This window comes from Alternaria viburni, assembly GCF_023758015.1.
Source record: "Alternaria viburni strain BMP 2772 chromosome Unknown scaffold_11, whole genome shotgun sequence".
Lineage (NCBI taxonomy): Eukaryota > Fungi > Ascomycota > Dothideomycetes > Pleosporales > Pleosporaceae > Alternaria > Alternaria viburni.
In genome coordinates, this window is record NW_026055780.1 from 279013 (window position 1) to 306313 (window position 27301).

Consider the following 27301-nt stretch of genomic DNA (forward strand, 5'->3'; position numbering starts at 1 on the left):
CGGGAAGGACTGCCATCCATTTTGCCCTACGTTAGGATCTCCGGGGCGGGCCAGTAGCAGGAACACGTTCATGAGCTGATGACCTAGATGTCTTAACGAATACAGAAGACCTGTATCTTTGACAACAAAGTGTCTCAAGTCAAAAAAGACAAGCAGTGAATTGTCTCTCATACAGAGCCTTCAGACGCGCTTCGGATTTGCAACACTGTTGCGAGACAATGGACGCGCAGTGCAGCTGACTGGCGAAATCAACTTCTAACAAATGTCTCGAGCATGTCGCAACTAATTCTATACTTCCCATCACAGCAAATAGTCCTCTTATGACAAGATAGCCAAGGATTACGCGAAACGAGCCTGAGCACTAACTGTATGCACAGGAGCGATGTTTGCCTATCGACCACGTACTCAACGTAGGCATCCGGCCATTGGCCTACTCCAGCGCCACCATCTATGCTCACCAAACTCACCGCGTCTACCTGTTTCAGCTCAGGCCAACAGAAGGACCAAACAGTAATTATATCTAGACATCGTTTACGCAGCCTCCCATTTCCTGTGTAACATCCTTCCCGTATCGACAGAGCCACAGATCTCGGTAACAGTACGCGCTTTACTCATTACTGCAATCCTACTGGGAACCTACAGGATGTCTCAGCCAAACACGCCACTCAGTCACGCAGCCGCCGATCTGTTCCTTCCATCCATGAACGAGGAGCAACAGCTCTCTCAAGCCGACTTCAACGAACTATTCGGATCAGATGACTCAGGGCAACCTATCTTCTCGACGAACAACAGCGATATACTCGATGACTTCGGTCTTACATATGGAGACGGCGCTTTTGCAGCTGTTGACTCACCAAACACCTCCACAACTTCGACTCCCGACTTCTCAAATTACGATTTCGGCCAAACCGCCGCGGCATACCCGACTCCCGGACCAAGTACACCCCATCCCTACCCGCTAGATCTGCAACGAGCCTTCCCAACAACAACTGATGATCCAAACCACGACGATCGTCCTCGGCCTATGCGATCTCAAACAAACCATGCCTACCTCCACTCAGGACAGCCATCGCAAGGCTACGGTCGTCGTCGATCCTTGAGCACTGGCGATACAGATCGCATTGCCGCAGCCAACAGCATCACCAATCCCACTTTCGTTCGGCTCCAAGCACCGCGTGCGAGATCAGCCACACCAGAACACAAGAGAAGGCATGCCGCGCTCTTCCAACATGGAAGGAGTGTGAGTCAAGGTCCGGCACCGAGAGGAAGGCCACTCAATCCAACAAGCATACCGTACTATACGTACAACGATACATTCGTCGCCGACATGTTCTCTACTCCTATCGGTACGCCGCTGAACGAGATGAGAGATCGCCGGGATCTGGAACATGGCACTTGTCACAACAGTGCCGGCATGACAGATGTTGCAGTTGGCTCGGACAACCCGGTCATTCGGCATATGACACGACCTGATGAACTTGCACGAAGCAGACAGATCATCGAGATTGGCGCTCTAGCGGTTGCCAGTCACTTGACGCTGGATCCTAGACTTGGGCTACAAATTCCGACCACAGACCGCGCCCAAATCCTCAAGAAGCTCGCCGATATCGAGGAACATCTGGAAGACAAAGAAGCAAAGGAAGCTCTTTCCGCGTGTAAGACGATCCGAGACGCTTTGTCGAAGAGGATTGAAGCTGAGTTCATCGATACAGCAGACGAGGCGGCAGAAGATTATCTGGAGGCGCCTAGTAAAGTTCTTGAAGGAGCGCAGTATGGTATTTACGACGGTCACGATGACAACGAAATCATGGGGTTGTTGATGAGAGAGAATGGCGTTGATTGCCAGGAAACTGGATAAGATTCAACAAAACGTCCAAAACCGATAAAACTGGGCGTCGAGGAAATAGGTGCGAGGCGTAGCGCGATTGGGTCGTTATTGGGCTGAGCGTATACATGGTTGATTTCGGGCTATACATGATGTGAATAAATACCTAGGTACCTCTGATGCACAATAAACGAGTTGTGCTGTACATTGGTTCTTTAAAATCATGTCTCACACAGAACCTCATATCCCGATGCTGCTGCAAATTCGATTGGCAAACAGCGTCTTACTTCTGTGAAGACTGGGAGCGATGTGAGTGCTGCATCTCGTATTCCAAACACGCTAGCTCGCGACTTCACATGACCCATGGAAGCCGCCCCACCCGCCCCAGCTTACATACAGACCCAGCCACATAACCTCAAACGTGTCAACACGGGTGACCCTACTACAATTCATCATCGTACCTCTCATCATGATATTCCGGATAGTGCCTCTCGCTGCGATTTTCGCGTTTGCGCGATGCGGAGCTGCTGAAGCCGCACCGGAAATTACGACAGTTGCGGAGGGCTACAACGTGATTGCCAAGATCCCATGTGTCGGGTGCCCTTTCCTATACCAAGACACATCAAAAGGCAACGATGCGCCATGGGCTCAGAGAAAAGACGACAACGCTCTGGTAAACCATCCCTACTCTCAAGGAGACCAGATCACGCGCTCACGTGCCCCAGCTTCTGAACGTTTCCCTTCCCTACGACTCAGCGCATCTAAGCATCAACAATGCCCCACTTTTAGGAGACTCCAAGATTCTACCGAAAGTATACGTTAACCAAGTCTTGTTGGACATATCGAAAGATGATCTCGACAAGCTCGTCGCATCTGATCAACTCGACAACCTTGGGGGCGCTTACTTTGGCGCGTCATACGCCTACTCCCTGCGCCACGTCAAAGACTCCAATGCATTGGTGTTTCATTTCGATATCATGCAATTGTGGACTGATCTGACTTCTCCGGATCTCACAATCGTCATGGACAGAAAAGAACAGAAGATCCTGGAACTCGTCCTTCTGCAGCGTCCCCTGTTGTCTGCCGGTGACCCAGCAAGCGCATACGAGATTATCCGCGCGGCACCCATCCCGCGCTCACAGTCAAGCATAAACGGCAAGCGCATACAAAAAACGGCGATGTGGTTCCATGATTGGGACGACAATGGCAAGAAGGGTACAGCGACTCATGTTGTCAACTCGGCTTCTGCGTCCTTTGTAACCTGGCTTAGTTCCGGAATCTGGTCTCTGTTCATCTTCATTCTCGCAGTCATGGCGCTGTTTGTTGTCGTGTGCATGTTTTGCATATTTGGGTGTGGATGGCACAAAGATGAGTATGAAACAGCACAACACGGAAAGCGCAGCAGTGGGAAGGGTGCTTGGGGCGGAAACGACATTGAGGCCGTGCGGAGGTTCATGACGCCTGAAGAGCTGGGACTCCGAGGCAGTGGGAGGGTTGTGGGGGTTGGGAAAAGCGATTGATGGACTGCGAGATGAAGAGCCATCATCCAGTCCGTGATCCATCCTGAGTGACTTCCTTCCTGACCTCGGTTCGATCCTCGTGCGTTCGATGCGCGACCACTTTCATTATCATCGTCGTGTTCTTGAAAGTCTCGAAAAATCCTGCTGCATAGCCCACTTGGCAATGGCACATCATGTTCCCGACCGTTAGCGCGTCACCGTCGAGCCCACAAACAAGAACACCCCTGGGCAGATCACCGCGCCAGCGAACACATCTCCCGCGCTCACACCTCCACGATGGCACTACCATGACTGCGACGATCTTCGGCGGTCCAAGCCAAATATCTCAAATAACCGTTCACGCAAAACGAAAAAGCAACCGGCTGCGACGGCCATGTTGCTTCTGCTAGCGACGCGCGACGTCATTCCGTTACTCTCCGCGCGCCGCTAAACGTCATTCACCCAAGCTCATTTCAACGTCGCGACTCGCACCGAACCCTTTCATTGCTCGATCTTCGCGGAGGCCACAGTTAGTCACATAGCTAATTCCAGGCCAGGGAGCTGTTGGTCTCGATGCGCGTCAACGTTGGTAAAGTTTGACAGCAGTTCGTCGCAAGGCATCGTCATGGTCTGGGCTCGTGAGGTATGACCGCATAGGTTTGGTTGATATGATAAAGACCCTCAAGTTTGCACGTTGGTAGATTATCATCAGTATAGTAATCAATTTCATCACTTAATTCACAAGGGTGCTGTCCTGCACGCCCACCGAACACGCACAATGGCCATTACCAACACCACATCCACCGTCCAGGCAATTTTCGCCCTCCATGTCGTTACAGCAGGCGGCTCGATCATCCTCATTCTGGCCGCTCTTGCGTTGTTCGGTCGTCAACTCGTCGGCGGCCCTGGACGTCCCCGTACATTCAAGAAGTTTAACAGGTCAACTCTGAACAGGCACAGGTACACCAATCCATGCCCCTTCTTTCCAATGCCAAGTCAACTAACAAACAACAGTTCCACTGGCACACAACTCTTCCTCATCACGGGTCTCACCACCCTCATGATCGCCTACGCCGCGCAATCCTCCATCGTGGCCCTCCAATCCCGCCTCCCTTCCCCCTTCTACATCACCTCCGCCTACGCCTACCCCCAATACACCGAACCCTTCGGCAACAACGACTCCATCAGATATGGAAAGATCATCTCCATCCTCTCCTTCACCTACCAAGGTGCCATGATCATCATGAACGCCTGCATCGTCGGCGCCATCTGGATCCACGCCAACCACGTTCAGAACAACGGCACTGGCATCAAGGAGCCTGGTGTCCTGTCTTGGGCTCTGAACGGCTTCTGGATGTTGGCTATCCTTGCTCTTGGCTTTGCTAGTTGGGCTGTTGGTCTTGCGCGCCGTGGTAGTGGAAACTCTGCGTTGGCGTACCCGAGTTTGATTGCGGTTGATTACATGGTGAGGACGCTTTACGTTGTTTACGTAGCCACTGTCATCGCTGCGTCGACTAGTGCGACTCTTGAGGCGATCCTGTGCTGGATTGGTATCAAGAAGAACGGTGTTGTCGGTGTAAGTTCACTCCCTTCCCTACTGCGCACGACCATATACTAACGACATCTAGAACCGCTCCAAGTCAGCCCTCACCCGCTTCGTCATGCTCGTCACCCCCATCGTCTGGGTCCGCAACGCCTTCTCCATCGCGCAGCTCGTCCTCATCTACCGCAACACAAACAACTACTCGCGCACCACCAACCAGGCCCTCGCTTTCCTCTTCATCATCTTCGGTGAGCTATGCGACCTCGGTATCTTTGCTCTTGTTCTGCTCGGCGCCTGGAGCTTTGGCCGCAAGGATAACCAGAGGCCTGAGGTTGTCAAGGAGGCTAGGTACAGCGAGAGCATGAGGGATAGCACTTACATTGCCAATCCTCCTGCCACTTATGTTGCCGACCACGATACCGCTTACGTTGATGGACCTGCTGGACCTGCGTTTGAGGCGGGTAGGGGTCCTACTTACATTCCCCATGTTAACTAGGGGAGATTTGGTTTGAGTGTATGATCATCTGGTGGTAGTGGGAGTGATTTGTTTTGAAGCGTACTAGCGAGTTCAATGTAGTAATGATTAATGTTTCTATTTTGTACACGTTCACAATATGTTTGTACGCATTTGACGCTAGTTTGAACTTGCATACACATGAAAAACAGCACCAGATGTTATTGTGTCTCATTAGGAGGGCCTAGCGATGAGTACACTGACCCAGTTGTTCCGTGAACGTTCGTCTGTATGCATGCGGATTTGAGATAGACAGAGTTGAATCGGTCGAAACTTTCATAGTGTCTAAGCAGCTCGCACGATCCTATCCGTCAAGTCTACGTCCGCCACGGTAGCCGCGTCCACCTCCGCGACCATTAGGAGAACCCCTACCCCGACTACCGGCCCTGATCCGTTCCAAATTTGGAAATTGTTCTCGAGATTCTTGGACGGGTGAACCGGAAGACTTTGATGGAGAAGAGCTAAGGATATCCGAAATCCTATTGTGGCGTCAGCCCCATTCTGCACATTTAATGATGCCGCTTTACTTTGTTTGTTCGGTAAGGCCGCAAGGTTTGTCTCCGTGAGAATGATATGCGCAATTGTTCGCTTGAACCCGCACGGGGAAGACGGCGCCATCGACTCTGTACCGCGTAGAGAGACCAACGCAAACATCGCGAACGAAATTGGCAGGCAGCTTTGCGATAACGGAAGTCCACCAGACATGACTGGTTCTCCAGACAGTGATGTCTACCAAGAGCTTTTGGAGCGGGTTCCCTTCGCCAGTATTGTCATCGACAATGTTGATCCAGGATGACAGGAAACTTGTGCGTGGTGCGTCATCTGCATGGCGATCCCACTCGATCAAGCCATCAATAATGGTATCTCTATAGCTCGCATCTTGAAGGTAATCGCCCAGGAGATAGCCACGCACGAGACTCGAGCTTACGCCGTTGGAACTGCTAGCTCCCGAAGGTATGGCACAAAGAAGACCGGAGTAGAGCCAATGGGTGTAGATCTGGAAATCTATCGCGTCGCACGATGGAAGTCGAACGACGCGTTCCAGTGACTCGCGCCATGGGTGACGAAAGGCGGTCTGGAAGAATGCGGATGATGCTCGGATGGGATCTTCGTGGACGGTGAAATCGGTGTGGTTGGGTTCACGCCCAACGCGCACCGTGACGACCTTGGTTCCCATGCTACTTTTGTTAGCTGCTGGATCATCTGGGTTTGATGTTGACTTACCTAGGCATTTTGGACTGCGAGTAGAGCGGCATTATGGCGACCTTTGGCTGGAGGTTGAGTAATGCTACTGCTGTTACTGGCGCCGCTGCGGTCGGCGTTGTGTTGCAGCGATGCAGCTTAACCGCGTTGTCAGTAGAGGTAGAAGGATCGGAGCTGGGGTTCCAGAGAGATTGTCTGAGTGGGGGTGGTGCGGTACCTTGGATTATTTCTCACGAATTAGGCAAGAGCGCCCTACGACTGCCTCACCTTCACCTCACTATTCACAACTTTAAATATTTTTCATGTTGAACAATACATTTTGTACGCGCCTTGTAACTGTTTTAGTAAATCATAATTTCGCCATCGATGATGACGGGTAGTCCACATTGATACCACGTCGTCTTCATCACCCTCCGTTTCACCCGAACACCGCTTGACAGCCACGACACCGTTGTAGTCATACTAGACTGCGGAATAACCGAAGAGTCTTCCATGCCATGGTCATTCCATCCTCAAGCTCGTCGCTTTGCGTCTGGTGACTGTGTGTCGTTGGGAGCTGGGCGTTTCGTTGTGGTAGTGCGAGACCTAGACCCATTCAGCTGTGATCACGGCGTGAGCAAAGGATATTACGTACGTTCCAGATTTCTTTCGGTAGCAAGGCTTCTCATCGCCGTGACAGTGGTACTTGCAGCTCGTCTTCCAGCCATCAAATGGCGAATTGCTGGGTGGTCGAGTGATGTATCTTCCACCAACGGCTAGGAGGATATCCAGTAATAGGTCCGGTTCCATAGTGACCTTTCCTGTCGCCAAAACGTGAAGTTCGTGTTCGTCCATTGTCCATGCAATGAGGTCTGCAACTAGCTTTCTAGTGGGCGATCCAGAGGGTACGTTCTTGTAGAAATCCGAGGCGTAGTCTAGTGGAAACGGGAATGGGTTGCGCTTTATTTCGCTTGCGCATTGCATCAGACTGTCGCTTACAGCATCTCTAAAGTTGGTGTCGAGTAGGTAATGACCTAGGTCAAACAATGCAGGTAACCTCAAGAGCTCGTTAAACAAGGCCGATAGTTGGTAATCGCAACGTTGTCTACTGTGAACGACACCTGTAAGAAGCCAGTGAAAGTAGACGCCGAAGGTTTGCTTGCCAAATTCGGGTAGTGAGATGGATCGCTGCTGCGATTCCTGCCATGGTCCTCTCATCGCTGCATCGACAAACTCGGATGAGGCGCGTATGCTATCTTCAGGGACCATGAACACAGTCTTGCAGTCATAATCAACTTTCACAGTGATCATGGGTTCGTTTGCGCTGCTGGTTGTTAGTTTGTTGGTTCATGCTACTCCATGCTGTGCTTACAGGGCGACCTCGTCCTCGAATCCTCTCTGCATCGTAGTAAATTTCCTCTCGCTCAGTCGTCGTATGTGGGTTAGTGTTGGAAGGAAGGATCGTCTCCGCGCCAGGCGAGATGTGTTCTGTAAGTTTCTCTGAAGTGGATCCGTGTTTTGTGAGGTGAAGGAGGTTGCGCCTTCCGAAAGTACTGCCAAGGTTATCTCCCCAGCAGCATCATCACCAGCTCCAGAACCACCGTATTCCCCACAAAGAGAAGGAACACTCAACGGATCAACAATGGATGCATTTCAATACGCTCGCTCGCTAAACCAAACAATAGACACAAGAAATAATAAATCGCTCAACGACAGAAGCGCGTGCCATAACAACGCACACGCTGGGTATCTTACAAACATCCAAAAGGTCATGCCATGCCCGGCCGTATCCAGAAGGAAAGAAAACCTTACCAATCATTCCACGTCTCGAGACCGCATCAAGCGACCTAAAAGCCCTCAAGCATATGCTCCTACCCGGTCATCGCCATGGAAGAACCCACTCCCATCGAACCCTTCTTCCTTCGGCGTGGCCCATACCTCTGGCGAGACATCATCGTAGCTCGGCTTGCGGGCCAGGTCTTCAGAGTAGACGCTCGCGTCGTCGTTGGCCCATCGCTGGTTCCTGTCGTGGCTCTGCTGGCCGTAGACGACATTCCGGTCGTGCGCTGGAGCTCGCGGTGTGGAGCAGCTTATCCGCTGATCGCCTTCACGCGAGATGATCAAGGTGTCGGGCGAAGGAGTAGGATACGATGGCGATGTGGCAGTCGCCGAAACGATGAGCTTATTCACCAGTGCATGCAAGTCCGAGACATCGTGCTGCAGAGTGCGAACCTGCTGTTCCAAGGCCTTCCTCGCGCTCCTCTCATGTCTGAGCGCCTCGTAGACGTTCCGCAGAGCTCGCGCAGTCTCCTCGTTGCTTCCAGTGTGAGGAACGGGAGGTGCGGCAAGCGTTGGAGAACCAGGCGCAGGCTCAGGCTCAAGGGTCTCACTACTTGATTGGACGATGAGCTCTTGATGAATGCTCGGCGCTGATCTTGAATGAGAGCGCGATGCAGATGCGGAGGAACTCCGGTTCCTTGATCGCAGGTTGCGAGGCGCGTTTTCGAGGATGATGGTTTGCCGGTTGTTACGGGATGACATCCGGCGGGTGAGTGTTTCGAGATTGGAGTACCTGGATTCGAGATCTTGAACGCGATCCTCAATGGGTATGCGATGTTGACTCTTCGCTGGTGGCGGAGGTGGTGGAGAAATGCTTCGGACTTGCGGGGACTCTGGAATAGTTTCTTCCTTGGGTCCAAACAACGCATTCTTCAGGTCACCGAAGTTGAAGGCTGAGACTGGGGGCTGAACACTACGTTCTTGCTCTCGGTTCGGCTCTTCCGTTATCGGCGTCGCGGTCTGCGATTCGTCCGCTTGGACGAGCGTTGCGCTCATCTCGTTGAACGACTCGTTGTCTGGTTCCCGGATCATGGGCTCTTGCATCGGCACGGTGCGGACCGTCTCCACAGTCTTCGCTGTTTGCGGTCTACTATAGATGCTGCCGGACATGTAGCTCTCCCTCCAGAACTTGATCTCCGCACTCCTGCCCCTCTCCGTCGAGGCGCGCTCTTTTGCGAGATTGTGAAGAGCATCTGCACTTCTTGATCTCCGTCTGTCGTGTTTGGACGTTACTGTTTGAGTCGGACTGGACAGTGCGATACCGATACCGGGAGACATCTCATCTTCTTCAGCCTGTTCGTCCCACGCTGCCAGCTTTTCCCGAGGCTCGTCGAAACTGTGTCGATGAGTAATGGCACTTGGTACAGTGGGCAGCGTGGCTCTTCGGCGACCGAGATCCGGCCTGTCCGTATCGAATGTAAGGTACTCTTTCGGCGGACTTGCCGGCGGCGCATTCACGTTCATGGGGTACGGCAAATGTTGGCCTAGCGGATGTAGTGGCTGTAGCTCCTCCACTGGCAGATCAGATATCCGAGGATTGGACGGGGGTGTCCTTGGTTCTCTTGGTGGTGTTGATCTCAGCATGGTAGTGTCCTGTTGTTCGTCAGATTTCATTCGTCACGCTGTTTTAGACAAACTTACACTATGGTGGTAGCTGTGGCCACGCTGCATTGGCTCTTCTTCCAGATCATCCGCTCGGTCCGGGCCTTTTCGCCCGAACATTTTCCGGAATACATTTCTGAGGCCGCTCTTGCGCTTATTCTTCTTCTGCGCAGCTTTACCGGCGCTCTCTGGCGTGGAGCGAAAGGGCGACGGGGAAGCGATCGAAGTCGATGGCACAATGCTTTCGCGCTGTACTTCGTCCAAGTGTCGCACTCTGGGTGGGGATCTCGAAGAAATCGGGCGCTCGGGAGCAGCCGAATCGCGCTGCGGCTGCTGCTCTCCCACAGGATTTGATCGCAAGGCTGACATATGCTGTTCAGGCACAGGCGGAGGAGATTGAAGTGGTCTTGGCGGGGTTTGCGGCCTTTCATACTGCTCTTCTGGCGCGTCCTGCGGCTGCAGTGTGCGGTCCAGCGCGCCATTTTCCGCGTACTCCTTCTCTTCCTCTTCATTCAACGGCACATCCTCGGTAATAGGGATCGGCCCGCTAATTTTTAAGTTCCCTCTTCTGATAGCCTCAGCCTTCCAGCTGGAGCGCTCAAGAGGCGAGGGCGAGGGCGTCGACGCACTCATATCGGCGACGACAAAGCCTTCTCTTTGAAGCATATGGATGCTGCGATGTTTTGGATTCCGAGTGTTGGCGAATGCGCTTCTGCGGACGAGTTCTGGAAATTGCGCTTAGGCGAGGTTTACCGGGATGACCCAGCGAGCGTGAGGATCTCGACTACCATCACCGATGTTGCGAAAGCAGTGGATGGGTAAGAAGCAAAGCAAAGGCGGACCGGAGCGACAAGCGCGGCAAACGTCCCTCCTCCGAAAATAGATGCAAGGCAAGAATAGGCAATAAGGAATTAACAACGATAGCCCCCAAGACTCGAAAGAAGCGAACTCGATCAGAAAGAGCGACGAGGTTAAACAATAGAGAGACGTGCCACAGACGACGTAACGAGAAGAGCAGCAAAAGAACGGGGGGCGGCGCTCTTAGGGTCTATGTATCAGACCGAGAGCGTCATGTACCCTTTGGACAAGGGTGCCAATAGAGTGGGGAGGGTCAGTCGGATGGGGGGCGCGGCGGGAAGGAGGAGGCTATTATTGATGGCGCATTTGCGAATCAAGCAGTATGACCGGCATTACCTTTGACCACAACACAACGGGGGCTGGGGGGCTGCAGCAACAAATAAAGGCCTGATCGCTGCTGCACAAGCGTTGCATGAGAGGCCAACAAGTCGGACCACTGCGCGAACGAACGACGTGCAGGTTGTTGGCGATGGGGCTGTGGGGTTTTGCGTCCAGTACAGCTGCATGTTTTCGCCAAAGCGGACTGTTGCAATCGATACGTTCGTTGGCTGCAGCACGGCACGCGCAGGCGCGCTCGGCCACTGTCCTCTTCAGCCCTTCTGAAACATGCGGCTAACACGTCTTGGACCTCAGCTTCCCTGTCGACCTCTCAAACTTACCACTCGTCCAGAACCGCCATCTCAAATCCCAGTAAAGCCGTCGCAGAGCTAATCCTTCTGCGTCTACAAATAGCGGCTTGCAGCACTGACCGAGGCGTTCCACGAACCCTCCTCTTGTCGCGTCAGGTCTGAGCGCGAGAAGACATGGGGTCGCCAGGACGCATGTCATGTCATGGACCCTCGGCCGTGCAGACTAACAGGAATCCTTGCTCCAGCCTGCATTAACGCGTTTGAGGCTGTCCGCGGACTAACTCCGACGACGGCCTGATTGGAGCTGATTACTCTGGCCCACACCACACCGTCTATCACGACTGTTTGGTACTCTACTGCACGCGTTACCTGTTGACGATGTACGTTGATGTAAACATGATTAATAGGGGAGGCTGGTCGACAGTAGCCGAAGGGTCTCGAAAGACGTTGACAGAAGCGACGTCGCAAGCGCTGGGCGCCGTTTTGATGAAGTTTCCGGCCTGCGCTGATTGCTCGATAGTATTGCGCCATGTATTGATGGTCACGACTCGCCACCACACACACTTTATCCTGCACGACACCGTTCAGCATAAAGAGTTTGAGAGAATGAGCGCATTACTCGCTGTCTATTCTGCGCGCTCTTCTGGTCCTTCTCGTTTCTCTTTTGCGCATATATGTAATCGCATGCAAGCCCTGCTTCGCCGTCTTACCACCGTAGTCTCATGCCGCATGCCACTTTGGCGATGACATTCGGCGTATGTAGGTGTTTTGGCGCGAGCTGTCTCGACTCGCGACTTTGACGCGGGACTACTGCAGCTAAAATCACGCCGCATACCATGGCTGCAGTATCGCGCTTCGCTTGCGAACCAAACCATAGCGCTGAGACCATGTCTCCTCCCCACACCACTCCAACATGTAGTAGCGAACCACAACTCCGACATTGTTTGTTTGGGAGCCCGTGACAGCGCATGTGTTACAGCCTCGCTTGCTTACACCCCTCATCCGCCGTTTTCTTGGTCCACGTAGACGTCTGCCAAGTTCGGATACCTCAGATCGGCGTGGTCTTCTAGATGCTGCATCCAGGCTTTTAGAAACTTGGAGCCCCTGTGATTCAATCAAGTCAGCAACAATGCATGGCGCTGTGGTGTGATGAGCGTATAGAATCCTCCGCCGTATAGCAGGGTGCCGAGGGTCTGGTCTCGGTGTGGGTGACGAAGGGTTCCCGTGTGACAAAGCAAGGGGGCGTGTCACGGCAGTTTCGAGTTACGCGGGTTTCAGATTTGCTTGTTCGCAAAGACCACATCCCGACGCCCACGTTCTCGGGTATGACCGATGTCCGCGACTCCGCGATGACGGTGAGGTATCGGCTGTACATGCTGGGGACATGAATTGGGAATGAAGAGGGTACGTACTTGCTTATTGTGTCTGAGTCTCCGATCACACAAAGATGTCGCTTTGGGCGTGTCATTGCAACTGCGCCCTTCATTAGCACCTGCAGCCACGTGTTCATGCGTAGATATTGCGGCGAGTCGGCAGAGTAGGAGCTGACGTACCGTTGAGCCGTCTCTTCTCGCCCAAGAAGCCGACCTCATGCTCTGGATTGCTCCGTACTGTGCTGACAATGACGGCTTCCTTCTCGCGGCCTTGGAAGCCATCCACGGATCCTAGTTCGATACCAGGATACGCCTCTTTGAGCATTCCAGCAAGCAATGCGAGCTACCATTGTTAACGTTGAACCCCACAATACAAAGTTGACGCGCATGATGGGCAGGGTGAAGAGACGCGTACCTGTGCATTGTATGGCGTAACCATCGCGATGTCTTCCGCTTTAACGCCGGCTTTGATCAGATTTGCGACATGCATCTTCACCAACGCCGCTTCTGCCTCGTTGGATTTGCTATCGCCAAGACTCATGCCTTTCCCGCCCTTGCCTATCACACCCTCGTCTTCAATCTTCTCAGGAAAGTCACCGCCCTGAGTGTCCCAGAAGACGAGCGGCTCTTGTGTATCTTCAGTTTCTTCAACGTCGTACTTCAGGTCCTTCAGTAGACGGTCCTTGACAAAGTCTGCTGCGATAAGTTTCGAATCATACAGTTCGTCCGATGGAAATCGCATTATCTTTTCATGCATGCGATATTGCGTCGTTAGCATCCGCTTGATCGACGGGCCATGCAGAGAAAGCAGCCTGTCGAAAAGAGTTGTTTCGAGCGTCATGCCGGTTATCAGCTTGCCATCGGGTTTCTCCGCGTTATCGTCACTCTTGCTGGCTTCCTTCTTGGCCGCTTTCGTTTGTTTCGAGTTGAGAGACTTGATAGTGGGTGGTAATTGGAGGTGGTCGCCGGCCAACACCAGCTTACTTGCCTTGACCCACAGTAAAGGCACCCAGCATTGTGCCTCTAACGCCTGACTGGCCTCATCGACGATGACGACGTCGAACTCTTGACCTTTTAGATGGAAGCCACCCGCGCCATGCAGCGTCGCAAGAACGACCTTACTGCCGGTCACTAGGTTGTTTACACAACCTTTTTCTCGCTCTCTGTACTCTTGTCGGAGCTCCTTTAGTTCGGAATAGATCTGACGGCGCTCTTTGGCGTTGCGTGTCTTACGGATAGAAGACTGTTTGTCATCCATTTCTTTTCGAACATCCTGGACTAAGGCGGCTGCTTCTGACGTTCGTGTGAGAACGTCGAGAGAATGGTTCAAAACAGATGGTAAGAGGCGTGCTGGGTGTCCGAGGCGTACCATAGGGACCTTGTGAGATGCTAACCGCTCCACAATGTTATCTACGGATATGTTCGATGGACCGCATACCAGCAAGCGAAGCTTCTGCTTGAGCAATTGGAGGATAAGCTCAATCAGAGTGTGCGTCTTGCCTGTGCCTGGTGGGCCATGGATCAGCGCGACCTCTCGGGACGCTAGCGCGAATCTGATGGCCTCTTGTTGGCTGTCATTGAGAGATGGATCGTTCCACTCAAGCTTATGGAGGGGATTTGATGGATCGTTCAGGTCCGAGGGTAGGGGCGTAGGCGATGCTTGTCCAAAGAGTACGCGCATGAAGGGAGTGTACTCTTGGTCTCCGAGCTTCTGCAGCCTGTTCATCGTTTGGTTCATCCTATCATGGATAAGTTCAGGTAAAGATTGAATCAGTGTATTCGGCCAGGAAGTACCTCTTGTAGGTGACGTCGTTCGCCAATTTGACTCTAGTACATGTATCAGCCTCATTATGCCCGGTACAGCCGCCCACAATGTGTAAACTAACATCCATAGCTTGCCGCCAGTAGGCACATCTGCGTCCTCTTTGTCCAGTACAATTTCCACATTCTCCCTGCGTATCCTCAGAACGACGCCCGAGGCGCCTTTCTTCTCGAGCTCCTTCTTTTCCGTCTTTTTCGCGCTCCCGCTGGGCTGGTCTTGAACCGCGACTATATCGCCCACACGTATGCCATGCTCTGGGATGTCCGGCTTCTCGCCTTTAGCCACGACTGCCGAATCTAATCCCAGCTCGACCACGGTCTTGCCGCCCAGCCCTGTCCGTATAGAAGATATGTTAAGGTTCAGGATCGCGAGACCGGCGCGTGAGAGGGCGGTAGGCGTGTGTGACGAGAGAAGCGCGTTTGTTTCGGAGAGCTCGGCCTGAAGCTCGGCATCGAGCAGGGTGAGCTGCGAGGCGGCGAAGGACGGAATATCTGTAGGGTTCGGCATCGCTACTGGTGGCTGAGTATGTAGACGTGGGGTGGTAAGTTCGCGTCAGAGTTGATCAATTGCTGATCTGAGGAGCTTCGTTGGACCGGCAGAACCTCGCGCTACTTCAAGCAAGCTGGGACATTATACTCGTGTAGTGGTTCGCGCGACAATTTGCTACTGGCCAAGGGCACCGCAATGGCCGTTGTGTATCTGCAGTGCGCGCCGACTGCGAGAATGTTTAGGCCGAGCTGCTATTACGTCATGACTCTAACCCGTTTCGGCTTGTCACCAGCCACGGGCCGACACGCAATGAAGAAAGTAAATTTGTGCTTAATTCAGAGAAGGCTGGTTTACGCACTCTTCTGAGCTCTACACTCATGCTCAAGCCCGATTGTTGTACTCGTGAGCAAGTTTGTTTGGCTACCTAGATACTTCAAATTGGTGCATACACACGAACTCATCGCATTGCTCAAATTCTACTTAGGTAGCCTTGATTAGTCCAGATACAGTTCAAAGCTTTCTATTACTACCTAGATACAAAGCGCGCCAACAAGTGAACCACGAGATTAGCACCTTACATATCGTTGACATGTCCCATACAAAAGCCAGTGAAGTTGTACAACCAGAACTCCGTTTCTTGGGCACCCTTAACGACTAGGCTGGTCTGATTTCGCGTCAGCACGCTTTCGTCCAGTTCTTTGTTTGTCGCAATCCCTATCCACTGACTCGGAGGCGGTAATTGCCACCACTGGCTTAAGTCCGCGCATGCCAAATTCGTTCTCAAGTGTGCACTGGTGTACAAGCCCGTGGGACTCTTATTCGTTTCTATGCTTGCAATGACAATGAGGATCATCATAAGACTCATGAGCAGCAGAGTATAGATCCGGTACCATGTGCTAGAAATGCAGGGCAAGATCGTAGTCGTCGTTTGACCGCGAATAAAGTAGAAGGCGTACAATATGAGGGTAACGGTGATGAAAACGAAGTAAAACAATCCGAGTAAAAACGTCGTTGTCGTGAAGAAGAGTGTGTCTCCTAATGCTGGGGTGATGATAAGAAGAGCTAATGTCCAAATGCCACCGAGAAGAAGAAGAAAGAAGAAGCGAAAGATATGGCTTTGCCAGGATTGTGCGGGAGACTTGAAGCCAGCGGTTTCGAATGGCGTTGTTATGAGCGGTTCCAATGCTGTCGGTTGTTGATCGAGTTCCATAGCACTATCCTTCGGTAACAGAGTCCGGTGCGTCTGCACGATTGTCTCGGTTCGGATAATGTTCTGTAAGCTGTCTCGCTGGTATACAAAGTCCTCTGTCAGCCATGTTGCAGCGCATAAGCGCAGAAGACCTAAAATGGCCAACGGGAAGAATACGGCGTCGATGCCAAAGCCAATAGCGACACCGGGAAGTGCGGCTCCAGACATGGCACCAATAAGTATATAGAGTGCCGACACGCCTTGAAGTGTTGTTATGATGGTTTTCAACGTTGTCAATGAGGCAACTTCAACGTGGGTGTGCTCGGGCAAACGTAAGCAGTGCGGAGCACAGGCCGTAACCATCTCTTCTCCGCCATTCCATCCGTTCGAGGTCCAGAATATCGCGTTGGTGGCTGCTAAATCCTGACGACTCCATTGGACAGCGCGAATGCGTCGATCAGCTATCGCAGCGTATCTCCAAATTATTGATGTCGGGTTATAGCCGCATAGTCGATCGTACCATCTCGGGCGCCGATCCGTCAGATACGATATTGTAGGCGTACCAGATATGATATGCTGAATCACGACTTCCATCAGCACTTTATCTTCAGGCAGGAGTATAGCGCAGATTAGACTTACCGCGATCAATGGGGCAAGACACAAAGTGAACAAGGAGACCCACTCGGTAAAACTAACACATCGGCTGTTGTAGCGAATGGGCTCAACCTCGATGTTGAAATACGACATTGGAGACGATGCGGCCGAGACATTCGCGCAGAAGAATTCGCTAGGGATATCTGAACCTATCCTTCAGGCCCCCGGTGACCGGGAAATTACTTACGCACGTAAGCACGCACAGTGACACCTACCACCGCGTAATATCGGATGCATGTAAGCGCTGGTTATATGTACCATCCCTTGTGGAACCATGACTTCGCTTTGTTTGACCTCAAACCTTGAATGTGTCTCGATATGGACACAAAATTATAGCCAGAGATATGCCAAGAAGTTACCCAACAAGAAGTTGCGTCCGTAGCGAAGTCCCATGTGTCGCCTCAGCAGACAGCTACCAAGAGAGACAGTGGCAGCGCTTATCCTTGATACCGTACCTAGGTATACGTAGCTCAGACATCGGAAGCAGGTGTTCTCAATCGCAGCAGTTTGAGATTGCCGTGTTCCTCCGCCATCTTAAAGATGAGTGAGTTGCTAGAGATGAGGCCAAAACGATGGAACAGTCCTGGTGGCTGTTTTGATGCTGCCCAGGTGGTTACGTGTTATTTGCGACTGAAAGTGAGTACCGACCTGTTTACATCGTTTTGATCGCAAGTCCAGATGGCTCATAGCAAATCCGACAGCCGTAATGGAAATTGAAGTATTAGTGTTGCGATGGAATCAAGCCGCGATTGAGTCGGAGATAACGCTTAGTAATCCCGCACTGGCCCCCAAAGCTGAGATGGAAATCTGAGGTACTCGCGTGCCTCGCATCTGAGCTTTGTACACGGATGCGACTCCCAACATGCGGACTCGCATTGTTGAGAAATTCGAGAGCATTTCCCTTCTCCCTGCATTCCTTTGCATGCGATCCTACTGAGTCTGCGGGGCGTATGGCCGCGTCACATCAGTCCCGAGGTCTTTTTGCCTTTTATCATACGAGCTCAGCGAGTGTGCCCATACCGAATGCACGGTAAATTCCATTCCGAGATTTGTCAAAGCTTTGGATACGGATGAATACGCTCCGCTAGCATCAACTACCGTTACCGGCTCCACGCCCATCAGCCATCGGAGTGCACCCGGGCGTTGGCGCGGTGCGCTGAGTTCTCGAAACCTCTCAGAGTCTTCTCACATGCAATTTGAGTTTGCGTAAGTTTGTGGCGCCTCTCTACTACCGAGGCGTCAGCCTTGCCCGCAAGTGAGGCGCTGAACACCAATATATCGAGCGATGGATTCGCCGAGATCGTGGGGAGACCCATCGTGGATACCCCGCATTTTGTCCACGCGGGGCGAAGTAGTTACCCCTTGAAAGGTAGCATCTCCGTCATCAGAATACAAGCCAACGGTTTATGGATGGTTCCCGAGAAATGTTAACAACGATGGCGATTCAGTCGATACACCCACCCACAGACCGGGAGAATGCATCCGTTTGCGGTCCGGCAGTCAATACCACTCTTGGCGTCGATATCCTACCTTGCACGTCCCTCCACTACACATCTCATAGTCGGTGCACTCAGGTCAGTCGCGTTTTGGCGAAAGCGCAAACAGAGAAAGTTCCGAGGACGGCTTGTGTAAAGACTGATGTGGCGCAAAACCATAAACTCTGGATTACTACTCGTCCGCTAGATGCGCCGACACCTCATGACCAGCTGCCTAGACAATACGCGCCGGAAGCTATCCACCAACGATCCAAGCCTATTGTGGCTCTTTCCCCTGGCTGATGCTCTGGAGTGCGAGTTCGGATAGGTCAGCGCACGATGTTCTTCATGCACCGTGTCACCTCACAAGGCTGTCAGACCCCACTTCCATCAAAATGAGAGCGATCTGCAACCCAAAATTCCGGGAGGATGCTATTGAAGCATGGGTGTATCTGCAGCCACGGCGGGCTTTGAGCTTACGTTGAATCTTTCCACATCGCTCTTCGTCCGGACGCAATAGACTTCGACATTGTCCGAGGTTCGTTGTGAAGCGGAGCCTCTGGCTTGTGACATCTATTCCACCGGGCAAGTTAAGTATCGTGCGTTGCACAGCGATGGTAGAAGCATTCACTATAAGCAAGAACTTCATTTGATTCGACAGCCACGAGTCGAACGCACAACTACTCACTATGAAGCTGGCAACCCTTCTTTCGTTGCTTCCATTGGCTCTAGCAGTCCCAGCACCGCTGGAAAAACGAGCAAACCCTACCGTCGTTGCTCCCTCGCCTCAAGCCACGGTTGCTGGCATCAACGTATTGGGTGTTGAGTCCTTCAAAGGCATACCATACGCACAGCCTCCGATCGATCAGCTACGACTAAAGCCACCTCAGCCCATAACTTCCTCCCTGGGAAAGGTCGACGGAACCGGTATTCCAAAAGCATGCCCACAGTTCTTCTTCAGCATAGATGAGAGGAATATCCCCACCAACGTCTTAGGCACTATCCTAAACCTACCACTTCTTCAGACCGTCACAAATGCTGGAGAGGACTGCCTTACTATCAACGTACAGCGCCCAGCTGGTACCAAAGCTGGCGACAAACTTCCTGTACTATTCTGGATCTTTGGTGGCGGTTTCGAACTTGGATCTACTGCAATGTACGATGGAACGAGCCTTGTCGCTGAATCAGTCGCTCAAGGCAAGCCCATCGTCTTTGTTGCAGTCAACTATCGCGTGGGCGGATTTGGCTTCATGCCCGGGAAAGAGGTACTCGCCGATGGCTCCGCCAATCTAGGGCTACTAGACCAACGATTGGGCTTGGAATGGGTTGCTGACAACATTGCTGCATTCGGAGGAGACCCTGAAAAGGTTACGATCTGGGGGGAGAGTGCAGGTGCCATCTCTGTGTTGGATCAGATGATGCTCTACGATGGCGACAACAACTACAATGGCAAGCCGCTATTCAGAGCTGGCATCATGAACTCGGGCTCGATAGTTCCAGCTGATCCCGTTGACTGCCCCAAAGGTCAAGCCATCTACGACAGGGTATGTGTTCAATCCTACTCGGTGCCACATAACACGATGCTCACCTCTCCCAGGTCGTTGAAGCAGCTGGATGCGCCAGCTCTGCCGATACCTTGGCGTGTCTCCGCACAGTACCATACACCAAGTTCCTCAATGCCGCCAATACTGTCCCGGGCATCTTGGGCTACTTCACGGTCAATCTTTCCTACCTCCCTCGCCCTGATGGAAAAGCCCTCTCGGATTCTCCCGATGCCCTTGTCAAAGCTGGAAAGTACACCAAAGTACCCTTCATCGTTGGTGACCAAGAAGACGAGGGTACACTCTTTGGTCTCTTCACTTCGAATTTGACTACAACCAAGGAAGTAACCACCTATCTCTCAACCATCTTCTTCCAGAATGCTTCACCAGCGCAAGTCGAACAGCTAGTAGGCAGCTACCAAACTATCACCGAGGACGGCTCGCCCTTCCGCACCGGCCTGCTCAACAATTTCTACCCGCAATTCAAGCGCGTCTCCGCTATTCTCGGCGACGTTACCTTCACCCTCACACGTCGCCTCTTCTTGGAAGTCACTGGTCAAGTCGCACCCGATGTACCATCCTGGTCCTATCTCGCGACATACGATTTCGGTACACCCATTCTAGGAACGTTCCATGGCTCCGACATCTTGCAAGTCTTCAACGGTATCTTGCCCAACAATGCCGCGAAGACTATTAGAGGCTACTACTACTCATTCGTCTACAACTTGGACCCCAATGAGGGGAACACTTTCATGGACTGGCCGAAGTGGAGTGAAGGCAGGAAGCTGATCAACTTTGGAGCGAATAAGAACAGCTACCTCGATGACGACTTTAGGGGTGATACACACGAATTCTTGGCGCAAAACGTAGCGAGTTTGAGGGTTTGATCTCGATGATCTACATAGCACCTGACCTGCATGAATCCTTCGGAGTTGGACATAGCAGCAAAAAGAAAAATGAACAAAGTTTTACTCAATCACCCCTTTCGGTCTCATGACCCACCGCTGATGGTTTGTTGTGAGCTGCATGACTCAACTACGTTGCTGTCCCCATTCTTTTTCACAGGCCGCGAACTGCCAAGTGCGTTTTCAGGCCCTTCGCCAATCTTTCCTTCACAGATCTCGAACACTTCTTCCGTACATTATCCATCGCTGTTGGCCTAACCTTTTCTCCTTGCGCGGCATCGTGTATGACGTCTGCATATTGGAAACAGTTCACTTTTGAAGCAGCGCAAACTCGTAGATAGTCGTCTCCTCAGCTTCCTCCATGGCTGCCTAATCATTCAGGATGCTTGCGTACATACATCTCACTGAAGAATGACGATCGTGGTCGCATTGATGGGCGGAGATACCACGGATTTACTATGGAGATTACACGGGCGTTCTGTGGTCCGGCTCTGAGAGCCGTGCACACGCGTCACCTTCTCACATCACCGCGTTGAACGAAGCAGCCACGCGTACGAAGATGGCAAGTGGATTCCACTGACGGCGTAATGTGCTTGTCTTTGCATCGGCTTAGCATACTCATACCAAAGGTTTATGTGAATATGAAGTTGATCTCGAAGTTTCTGGGCTTATCGGCACACAAGCAACGCTTTGACGTACGTGTTGTATTCAGCAAGAACATAGAGCTAGTAGATGTCGCAAACAAAAGCGAGCGTGACTGAGGATCAGGTATCGAGAAGGAAAAGACCGGACCAAACAATTCAGCGAAAGAAATACCGAGGAAAGCTGTTTAGCATCCCTCTACCGCATCGTTGGCGATAGCTACCAGTCACACGTAACGACGGCATGACGATAGATGCCCATCATGGACTCTGAACAGCCCTCAGCTCCACTCTTATATCTCACCTCCTCCGCTTTACACTTGATCTCTCGGTCCTTGGGCAAGGCGGGTTCGCCTTGCTTTGTAGGTGGTGCATCCCAATCTTGGCACCAAAGAGATCCAGGATTGGTTCCATCGTTGAGATAGTCGCAACTACTGCTGTCGATGAGGTTGCCCAGTTCGTACGTACCAGCAGGCCAAGGTGGGTTATCGACATTGCCTTCTGCTGGTACAGTTTTCATGGCTTGCGTGTCAAGACGACATTCGGAGGACTCGCCGTAATCGCTATTGAAGAACAACCAGGTGTTTTCGTTCGAGATGTCATCGATGTAGTTTTGGTAAATGATAGAAAGCGCTTTGTTCTTGCGAGACGGTGTTGCCGAAGGCACAGGGCTCGGTGAAGTTGGACTCGAGTCGTTCGGGCTTTCATCGTCATCGTCATCGTCATCGTCCCCATGGTCGGCCTTTGTCGCCCCGTTCCAGATGACACGGATGTTGCTGTCAGAACCCCTCGCCCAGCTCGAATCGTCACTGGTAACATAATCACGAATAGCCTTGACGCGCTCCACACCAGTCTTGCTGTCGTCCCAAGGTTTGGTCGAGTAGGACAGGTATGTAGCAATGAGGCCCGCGACCTGAGGTGCAGCTATAATGAAATCGCAGGTCAATATCAAGTGCTTCTCAGCCGCATTCTTGGGAGAGATCGCTTACCTAACGAAGAGCCACTTGGAACTGTCCGCTCCTTGTCCACCTTTGATTGGCAATCAACTCGATCACCCAGCGCATAGATACTGACAAGTGGACCGGCTTGCGAGAAGTCGGCTCGATTACCTTCATCGTCGCAACCGCCGACGATGATGAGAGGGATGTCATCATCCTGAAGAACCATTGGAATTTGGTCGACATCTTTTCGGTTCGGCTGCTTGGCTGCGTTGCCTGCGGCTGCGACAAAAGGTACCCCAAGTTTGGACAGTGTACGGAGATCATCTCCGTACAGTTCTTGCTTCTGTTTGTCGTTCTTAGCTGCCTCAGGTGTGATTCCGCCTAAGCCGATGGCAATTGATGTGGTCACCACGCTCCGCGAAGCACGGCCTGGGTGACTGTTGATGTCTCTCAGAATCAAATACATGATGTTTTCCCAGTCGCCAGATTTGGGGTACATTTTTGATGACACAAGATTCGCCTGCAGGATGTGACCAGGATGTTAGCAAGCCGTTCTAAATACTTAGTAGATACCTAGATGGACATGGGAGACCATGAAAGAGAAGATCATGCCTAGGAAAGCTCGTCCGACAAAAGACAGGCACCAGAAGACTTGATAAGGTCGTAAAGCGTCAGCAACGTACCTCTTTTGCAAGCCCATACTTCTTGCCCACGGCTTTTGACGCGACATAAGTCCCGTGCGATGGCTTGTCAACATTGTCATCCGAATCTGGACTTTGGTGGTTTTCGATAGATGATCTGGATTGGAGTACGAGGTCGTTATCTGTCTTGAACTCTAACTCATCGTCACGCTGTGATGACATTATTAACGATGTGAAAGACTTGGGCTCATTTACTCACATTCTTGACTTTGATCTGGACGCCCATGTCTATCAAATATACATATACATCCCTGCCAGGATTCTCGGGGTACACAAAATCGGTGGCCTGGCTGAGTGAACCCCCCCTAGATCGTACACTTTTAGTTGGCTAATGAGAGCTGTGGAGATATATCATACGTACGGATACAGACTATCCATCAGCAGAGCGTCATCGGCGTTTTCCTGTTTCTTCCATGTCAAAGCTCTGGAAACGAGCTTCTCTCTTCTGTCGATCGCCTCTGACCGCTTGTACACTGCATCGAGTGACTGCTCAGCCGGGAGAGCCCGGAGAGATACCACGGGAAGCTCTTCCGTCATACCGGAAGTGTCTTCGTGATCCTCTACTTCTTTCTTTGCCTCCTGTGTCAAGTTGAGACTTCCATATCCGAGGATCTTGTCGTCCGGTCCGATCTGGTACATCCAGGAACCAGGCACCACCTTGCTTTTCAAGAAATCGTGGTAGTTCTTGATATCAATATCTTTCTTTACCAGAGCTATGTACTCCTTGATGTCTCGGCGGGAAATAGAGTGTTCTTCGCGGGTTGGTGGAGGATCATGGCTGGCACCCTCGCCTGCGTTACCATGAACTGCAGTGCTACCGTGATGCGTCGGCTCATGTCGCGACAAGTGGTCGCTATTCAGTGCGGGAGCTGTGGCTATGCCGGTTTGCTGCTCGACAGGAGGGACGTCTTCCCTTTGCTCAAGCGCAGCATTGTTCTCAGCGTCTCTAGTTGTAGCGTCAGCTAGATACGTCGGGATGAATGCCTGCGCAACGCAGAGCAGGAGGGAGAGATAAATAATGCGCATTTGTAATTATGCAAGAATTGGTTCGAAGAACTAAGCAAAAGATAGGATGTGAAGTCTGGTTTGTGTGTAGATAATGGGACAATTGGTGCAAGCAATGGAGATGTAGTTTAGCCATACTGAAGATTGTCGTGTCTCTTTGTACCCACTTCAGATGTCTCTTCAGCCCCAGCGACTTGGGTTTTGGGTCCAAATTTGCGTAATGATGCAACCGACTCCCTCACATGCTGTTGAGCGGCGTGAGTTCACCAGGGCCTACTGTCTTGAACCGAAACGCCTGTCGTGCAACTATCTACATATGGCATGCCATGGAGTTTACATCCGGCGTGATTCTCAACCATGCAAGGTTCCATTGGAGTGCGGGTAGGCCATTACGGAGACCATCAACTGTGCCAGTTCCGGGGCAGGCACACATATCCATGGAGCTGTTTGATCGGCCTGTAGATGCTTCGATAATCGGGGCGGAAAGTTGGCAGTTTGGTGTTTGACACAGCAGGCAGCAGTTGATAGAAGGGGCCAGATCTCGAGACGAGGCCATGATGTCGTCGGCAAGGTGATGCAGCATGAGTGGAGTTTAGTGGTGGTACAGCGGCCCCAGCATCCTAATAAGTGACAAAGAGGCATCGTCAAAGGAAGCACTATGAAACATGAGACGACCAGAGTTGGGACGCACGTCTACGTACTTGTTGGGGGGGTTCGCCATGATGGGGCAGCATGTGGGAAGGATGACGTCGCGTAATGATCCAGAGGCGACACGAGAGATGCTGCTTTGCGGCGGGTCGCTAATGAACTCAAAGTCTATTCGTTGTGATGAGGATTTTGGTAAGACGGCAGCGCGGGGCTAAGGTGACGAAGTTCGGCTGATGACGGATGACGTATGTTAGCTGTGCCACAAGATATTGCAGGTACGCGCTTTCGGCTGCTGATCAGATGCTTCTATTAGATTAAATAGAACTTCGAGGGGAGCGCCACCAGCATATGACAGTTGGGTAGATACGATCATGACACAGTGTCGGCGTTTAAGCGGGGGCCAGCCTCGCATCGAAGGATGGCGCAGGCGATGGTGGGTGGAAGCGAAACGGAGGTCAAGAACGCCGTCACTGGGACGCGCGGGCATGAATCAAGAGGGTGGAGTACTGGATGAATCTTGTGTGTATTATAAGTGCCAAAAAGCTAGACTCGCATGGAAGGTGAGCCCGAGGACTCTAGGGTAACCACGTGACAGAATGTCACTACGCCTCATACACCAGAGTCATCTTGCAGGATACCAACAGACCCGCTATGAGCTTTCCAACTATCGCACTGGCTCTCCAACGCATCCTTGTCGGTAATTCCTGCGATCTTGTCGTACTGCTCAACGAACTGCATGGCGAAGCCCTCGGATGTGTGCCAGCCCTGTATGGATGTCAGTAAAGTGATACAAGTGCCAATGAAGAGGGCTACGTACGATGTGGCAGTGCATCAGCCACGCTCCAGGGTTGTCTGTCTCGAAAGCGATGACAAGGTAGCCCGATGCTGGCAGCATAGCGGTGTCGCGACGCGGCGGGTTGTCGAGCTTGAGTGCAACATCATCGGTGTACTCTCCTGTACCCTGGGCGATGACAAAGAAATCATGGCCGTGCAAATGGATGGGGTGAGGTACTCCGATGTTAGTGCTGATGACTACGTAGACGAACTCATTCTCGCGTGGTAGGTGGAAGACGGCGTTGGAGGCCTCGAACGTCCGTTCTTTGCGCATAACTTGCATGAGCGTGGGATCGTCCCAGTACACGACCATGGATGTGCTGTTGAGAGCCCATTTGAACACGTTCTCGTCGTTGCGGCCGACAGATACAGGCTCATCGGCTGTGGACGACGTTGCTCCGACAGTCTTTGGGATGTGCGGCACAAGGTTCTCGGTCTCGTCGGAGCAGCTGTCTTCGTAGTCGTATGCGGAAGTGCTTGGCGTTCCAGCCGAGCCACCATAGTAGACTATACCGCGAATGTCGTCTTCGTTGTCGTTCTCGGAGCATGCGGACTGCGGAATCGCGCGCATCCAGAAGTTGTCGGCCACGTCTCCCTGATCAGCTGTTACAATGACGTCGTATCGTTGACCCATACCGATGCTGACAATGGTAGCTTCATAAGGTTTGATAGGTACAAGATCGGATGCAATGACAGTCATGGTGTGGTTGTCGATCATGAACTTCCAATGGGTGTCGACAGCGGCGTTGACGAGGCGAATGCGGTAAGAAGTGCCGGCGGTGAAGGAAACATTGTAGCGATGACCGCCGTCTCCGAAAGTGTTGGTGCCGTTGATCAGACCGTTGTCGAGAACTGGCGGACCATCCATCTCGGCGGAGAGGTAGAGCTCATCAACCGTCTGGTGGTCCCAGTCGTTGAGGAAGAGCATACCCAAGTCCTCGTCGTAGTTTGCCGTGGCAGGTCCATTGATAACAATACCGCCAAAGACGCCCTGCCAAGCCTGCAGGGCGAAATGCGAGTGATACCAAGTCGACCCGTGCTGGGTAGCTCTCCAGGTGTAAGTCATTGACTCGCCTGGTGCTGTTGGACATTGGGTAATGGAGCTCACACCGTCCTGGTCGTTGGTGTTCTTCTGCCAAAGACCGTGAAAGTGTATGCTCGTGCCGTTCATGGATGTTGTAAGAGAGTTGGTGACATGAACAACGACCATGTCGCCCCAGTCCGCGATGAGCGTCGGTCCCGGTATCGAGCCATTGATGGCCATCGCTGTCCGAGATACGCCGTCAGGTGCTACAACAACATCGGTGAGCTCTAGCCAGTACTCGCGGGTCACGCCAGTGTCTGGGATCTCGACGGACGCGTCGGTGTCGATGGAGTGATCACACCACTCCGAGCGTGTGGAAGCAGTGTTGCCATCGCATGCTCTTCTCGGCACTGGAAATGGTTTAGCTAACGTTGCCTCTACATGAGAATGAGGTGCAACTTACTCAAGTTCGTAACGAAAGGCGAAGAGGCCGCAAAGCCAGTCAAGGCTGCAAGACCGAAAGCGCCTCGTAACAACATGATGTGAATGTCTGAGAGGTGTTTGGTAC

General features: G+C 52.2%; 10 protein-coding genes across 10 annotated transcripts; 4 read left to right on the forward strand and 6 right to left on the reverse strand.

Moving 5' to 3' along the window:
• Window positions 1-643: 643 nt before the first annotated feature.
• J4E79_005739 (uncharacterized protein) lies at window positions 644-1858 on the forward strand (the record flags this gene model as incomplete). Its single annotated transcript, XM_049354617.1, has 1 exon — window positions 644-1858. One exon carries the CDS (start codon window positions 644-646, stop codon window positions 1856-1858), a length of 1215 nt encoding a protein of 404 aa, XP_049210740.1.
• Window positions 1859-2294: 436 nt separating this feature from the next.
• On the forward strand, window positions 2295-3345 carry J4E79_005740 (uncharacterized protein; the record flags this gene model as incomplete). Its single annotated transcript, XM_049354618.1, has 2 exons — window positions 2295-2498; window positions 2551-3345. The coding sequence occupies 2 exons, from the start codon at window positions 2295-2297 to the stop codon at window positions 3343-3345; spliced, it is 999 nt and encodes a 332-aa protein (XP_049210741.1).
• Window positions 3346-4102: 757 nt separating this feature from the next.
• Window positions 4103-5363, forward strand: J4E79_005741 (uncharacterized protein; the record flags this gene model as incomplete). Its single annotated transcript, XM_049354619.1, has 3 exons — window positions 4103-4284; window positions 4339-4900; window positions 4953-5363. 3 exons carry the CDS (start codon window positions 4103-4105, stop codon window positions 5361-5363), a joined length of 1155 nt encoding a protein of 384 aa, XP_049210742.1.
• Window positions 5364-5904: 541 nt separating this feature from the next.
• J4E79_005742 (uncharacterized protein) lies at window positions 5905-6637 on the reverse strand (the record flags this gene model as incomplete). The annotated part of the gene is made up of 2 exons (XM_049354620.1): window positions 5905-6559; window positions 6606-6637. The coding sequence occupies 2 exons, from the start codon at window positions 6635-6637 to the stop codon at window positions 5905-5907; spliced, it is 687 nt and encodes a 228-aa protein (XP_049210743.1).
• A 459-nt stretch (window positions 6638-7096) lies between these two features.
• Window positions 7097-7967, reverse strand: J4E79_005743 (uncharacterized protein; the record flags this gene model as incomplete). Its single annotated transcript, XM_049354621.1, has 3 exons — window positions 7097-7169; window positions 7219-7887; window positions 7936-7967. 3 exons carry the CDS (start codon window positions 7965-7967, stop codon window positions 7097-7099), a joined length of 774 nt encoding a protein of 257 aa, XP_049210744.1.
• A 453-nt stretch (window positions 7968-8420) lies between these two features.
• Window positions 8421-10670, reverse strand: J4E79_005744 (uncharacterized protein; the record flags this gene model as incomplete). The annotated part of the gene is made up of 2 exons (XM_049354622.1): window positions 8421-9995; window positions 10044-10670. The coding sequence occupies 2 exons, from the start codon at window positions 10668-10670 to the stop codon at window positions 8421-8423; spliced, it is 2202 nt and encodes a 733-aa protein (XP_049210745.1).
• A 2327-nt stretch (window positions 10671-12997) lies between these two features.
• J4E79_005745 (uncharacterized protein) lies at window positions 12998-15193 on the reverse strand (the record flags this gene model as incomplete). The annotated part of the gene is made up of 4 exons (XM_049354623.1): window positions 12998-13207; window positions 13280-14603; window positions 14659-14691; window positions 14751-15193. 4 exons carry the CDS (start codon window positions 15191-15193, stop codon window positions 12998-13000), a joined length of 2010 nt encoding a protein of 669 aa, XP_049210746.1.
• Window positions 15194-19182: 3989 nt separating this feature from the next.
• J4E79_005746 (uncharacterized protein) lies at window positions 19183-20921 on the forward strand (the record flags this gene model as incomplete). The annotated part of the gene is made up of 2 exons (XM_049354624.1): window positions 19183-20037; window positions 20091-20921. The coding sequence occupies 2 exons, from the start codon at window positions 19183-19185 to the stop codon at window positions 20919-20921; spliced, it is 1686 nt and encodes a 561-aa protein (XP_049210747.1).
• Window positions 20922-21248: 327 nt separating this feature from the next.
• J4E79_005747 (uncharacterized protein) lies at window positions 21249-24948 on the reverse strand (the record flags this gene model as incomplete). Its single annotated transcript, XM_049354625.1, has 7 exons — window positions 21249-21308; window positions 21885-22504; window positions 22570-23041; window positions 23205-23372; window positions 23422-23527; window positions 23584-24168; window positions 24893-24948. 7 exons carry the CDS (start codon window positions 24946-24948, stop codon window positions 21249-21251), a joined length of 2067 nt encoding a protein of 688 aa, XP_049210748.1.
• Window positions 24949-25484: 536 nt separating this feature from the next.
• J4E79_005748 (uncharacterized protein) lies at window positions 25485-27272 on the reverse strand (the record flags this gene model as incomplete). The annotated part of the gene is made up of 3 exons (XM_049354626.1): window positions 25485-25640; window positions 25693-27143; window positions 27197-27272. The coding sequence occupies 3 exons, from the start codon at window positions 27270-27272 to the stop codon at window positions 25485-25487; spliced, it is 1683 nt and encodes a 560-aa protein (XP_049210749.1).
• Window positions 27273-27301: the final 29 nt, after the last annotated feature.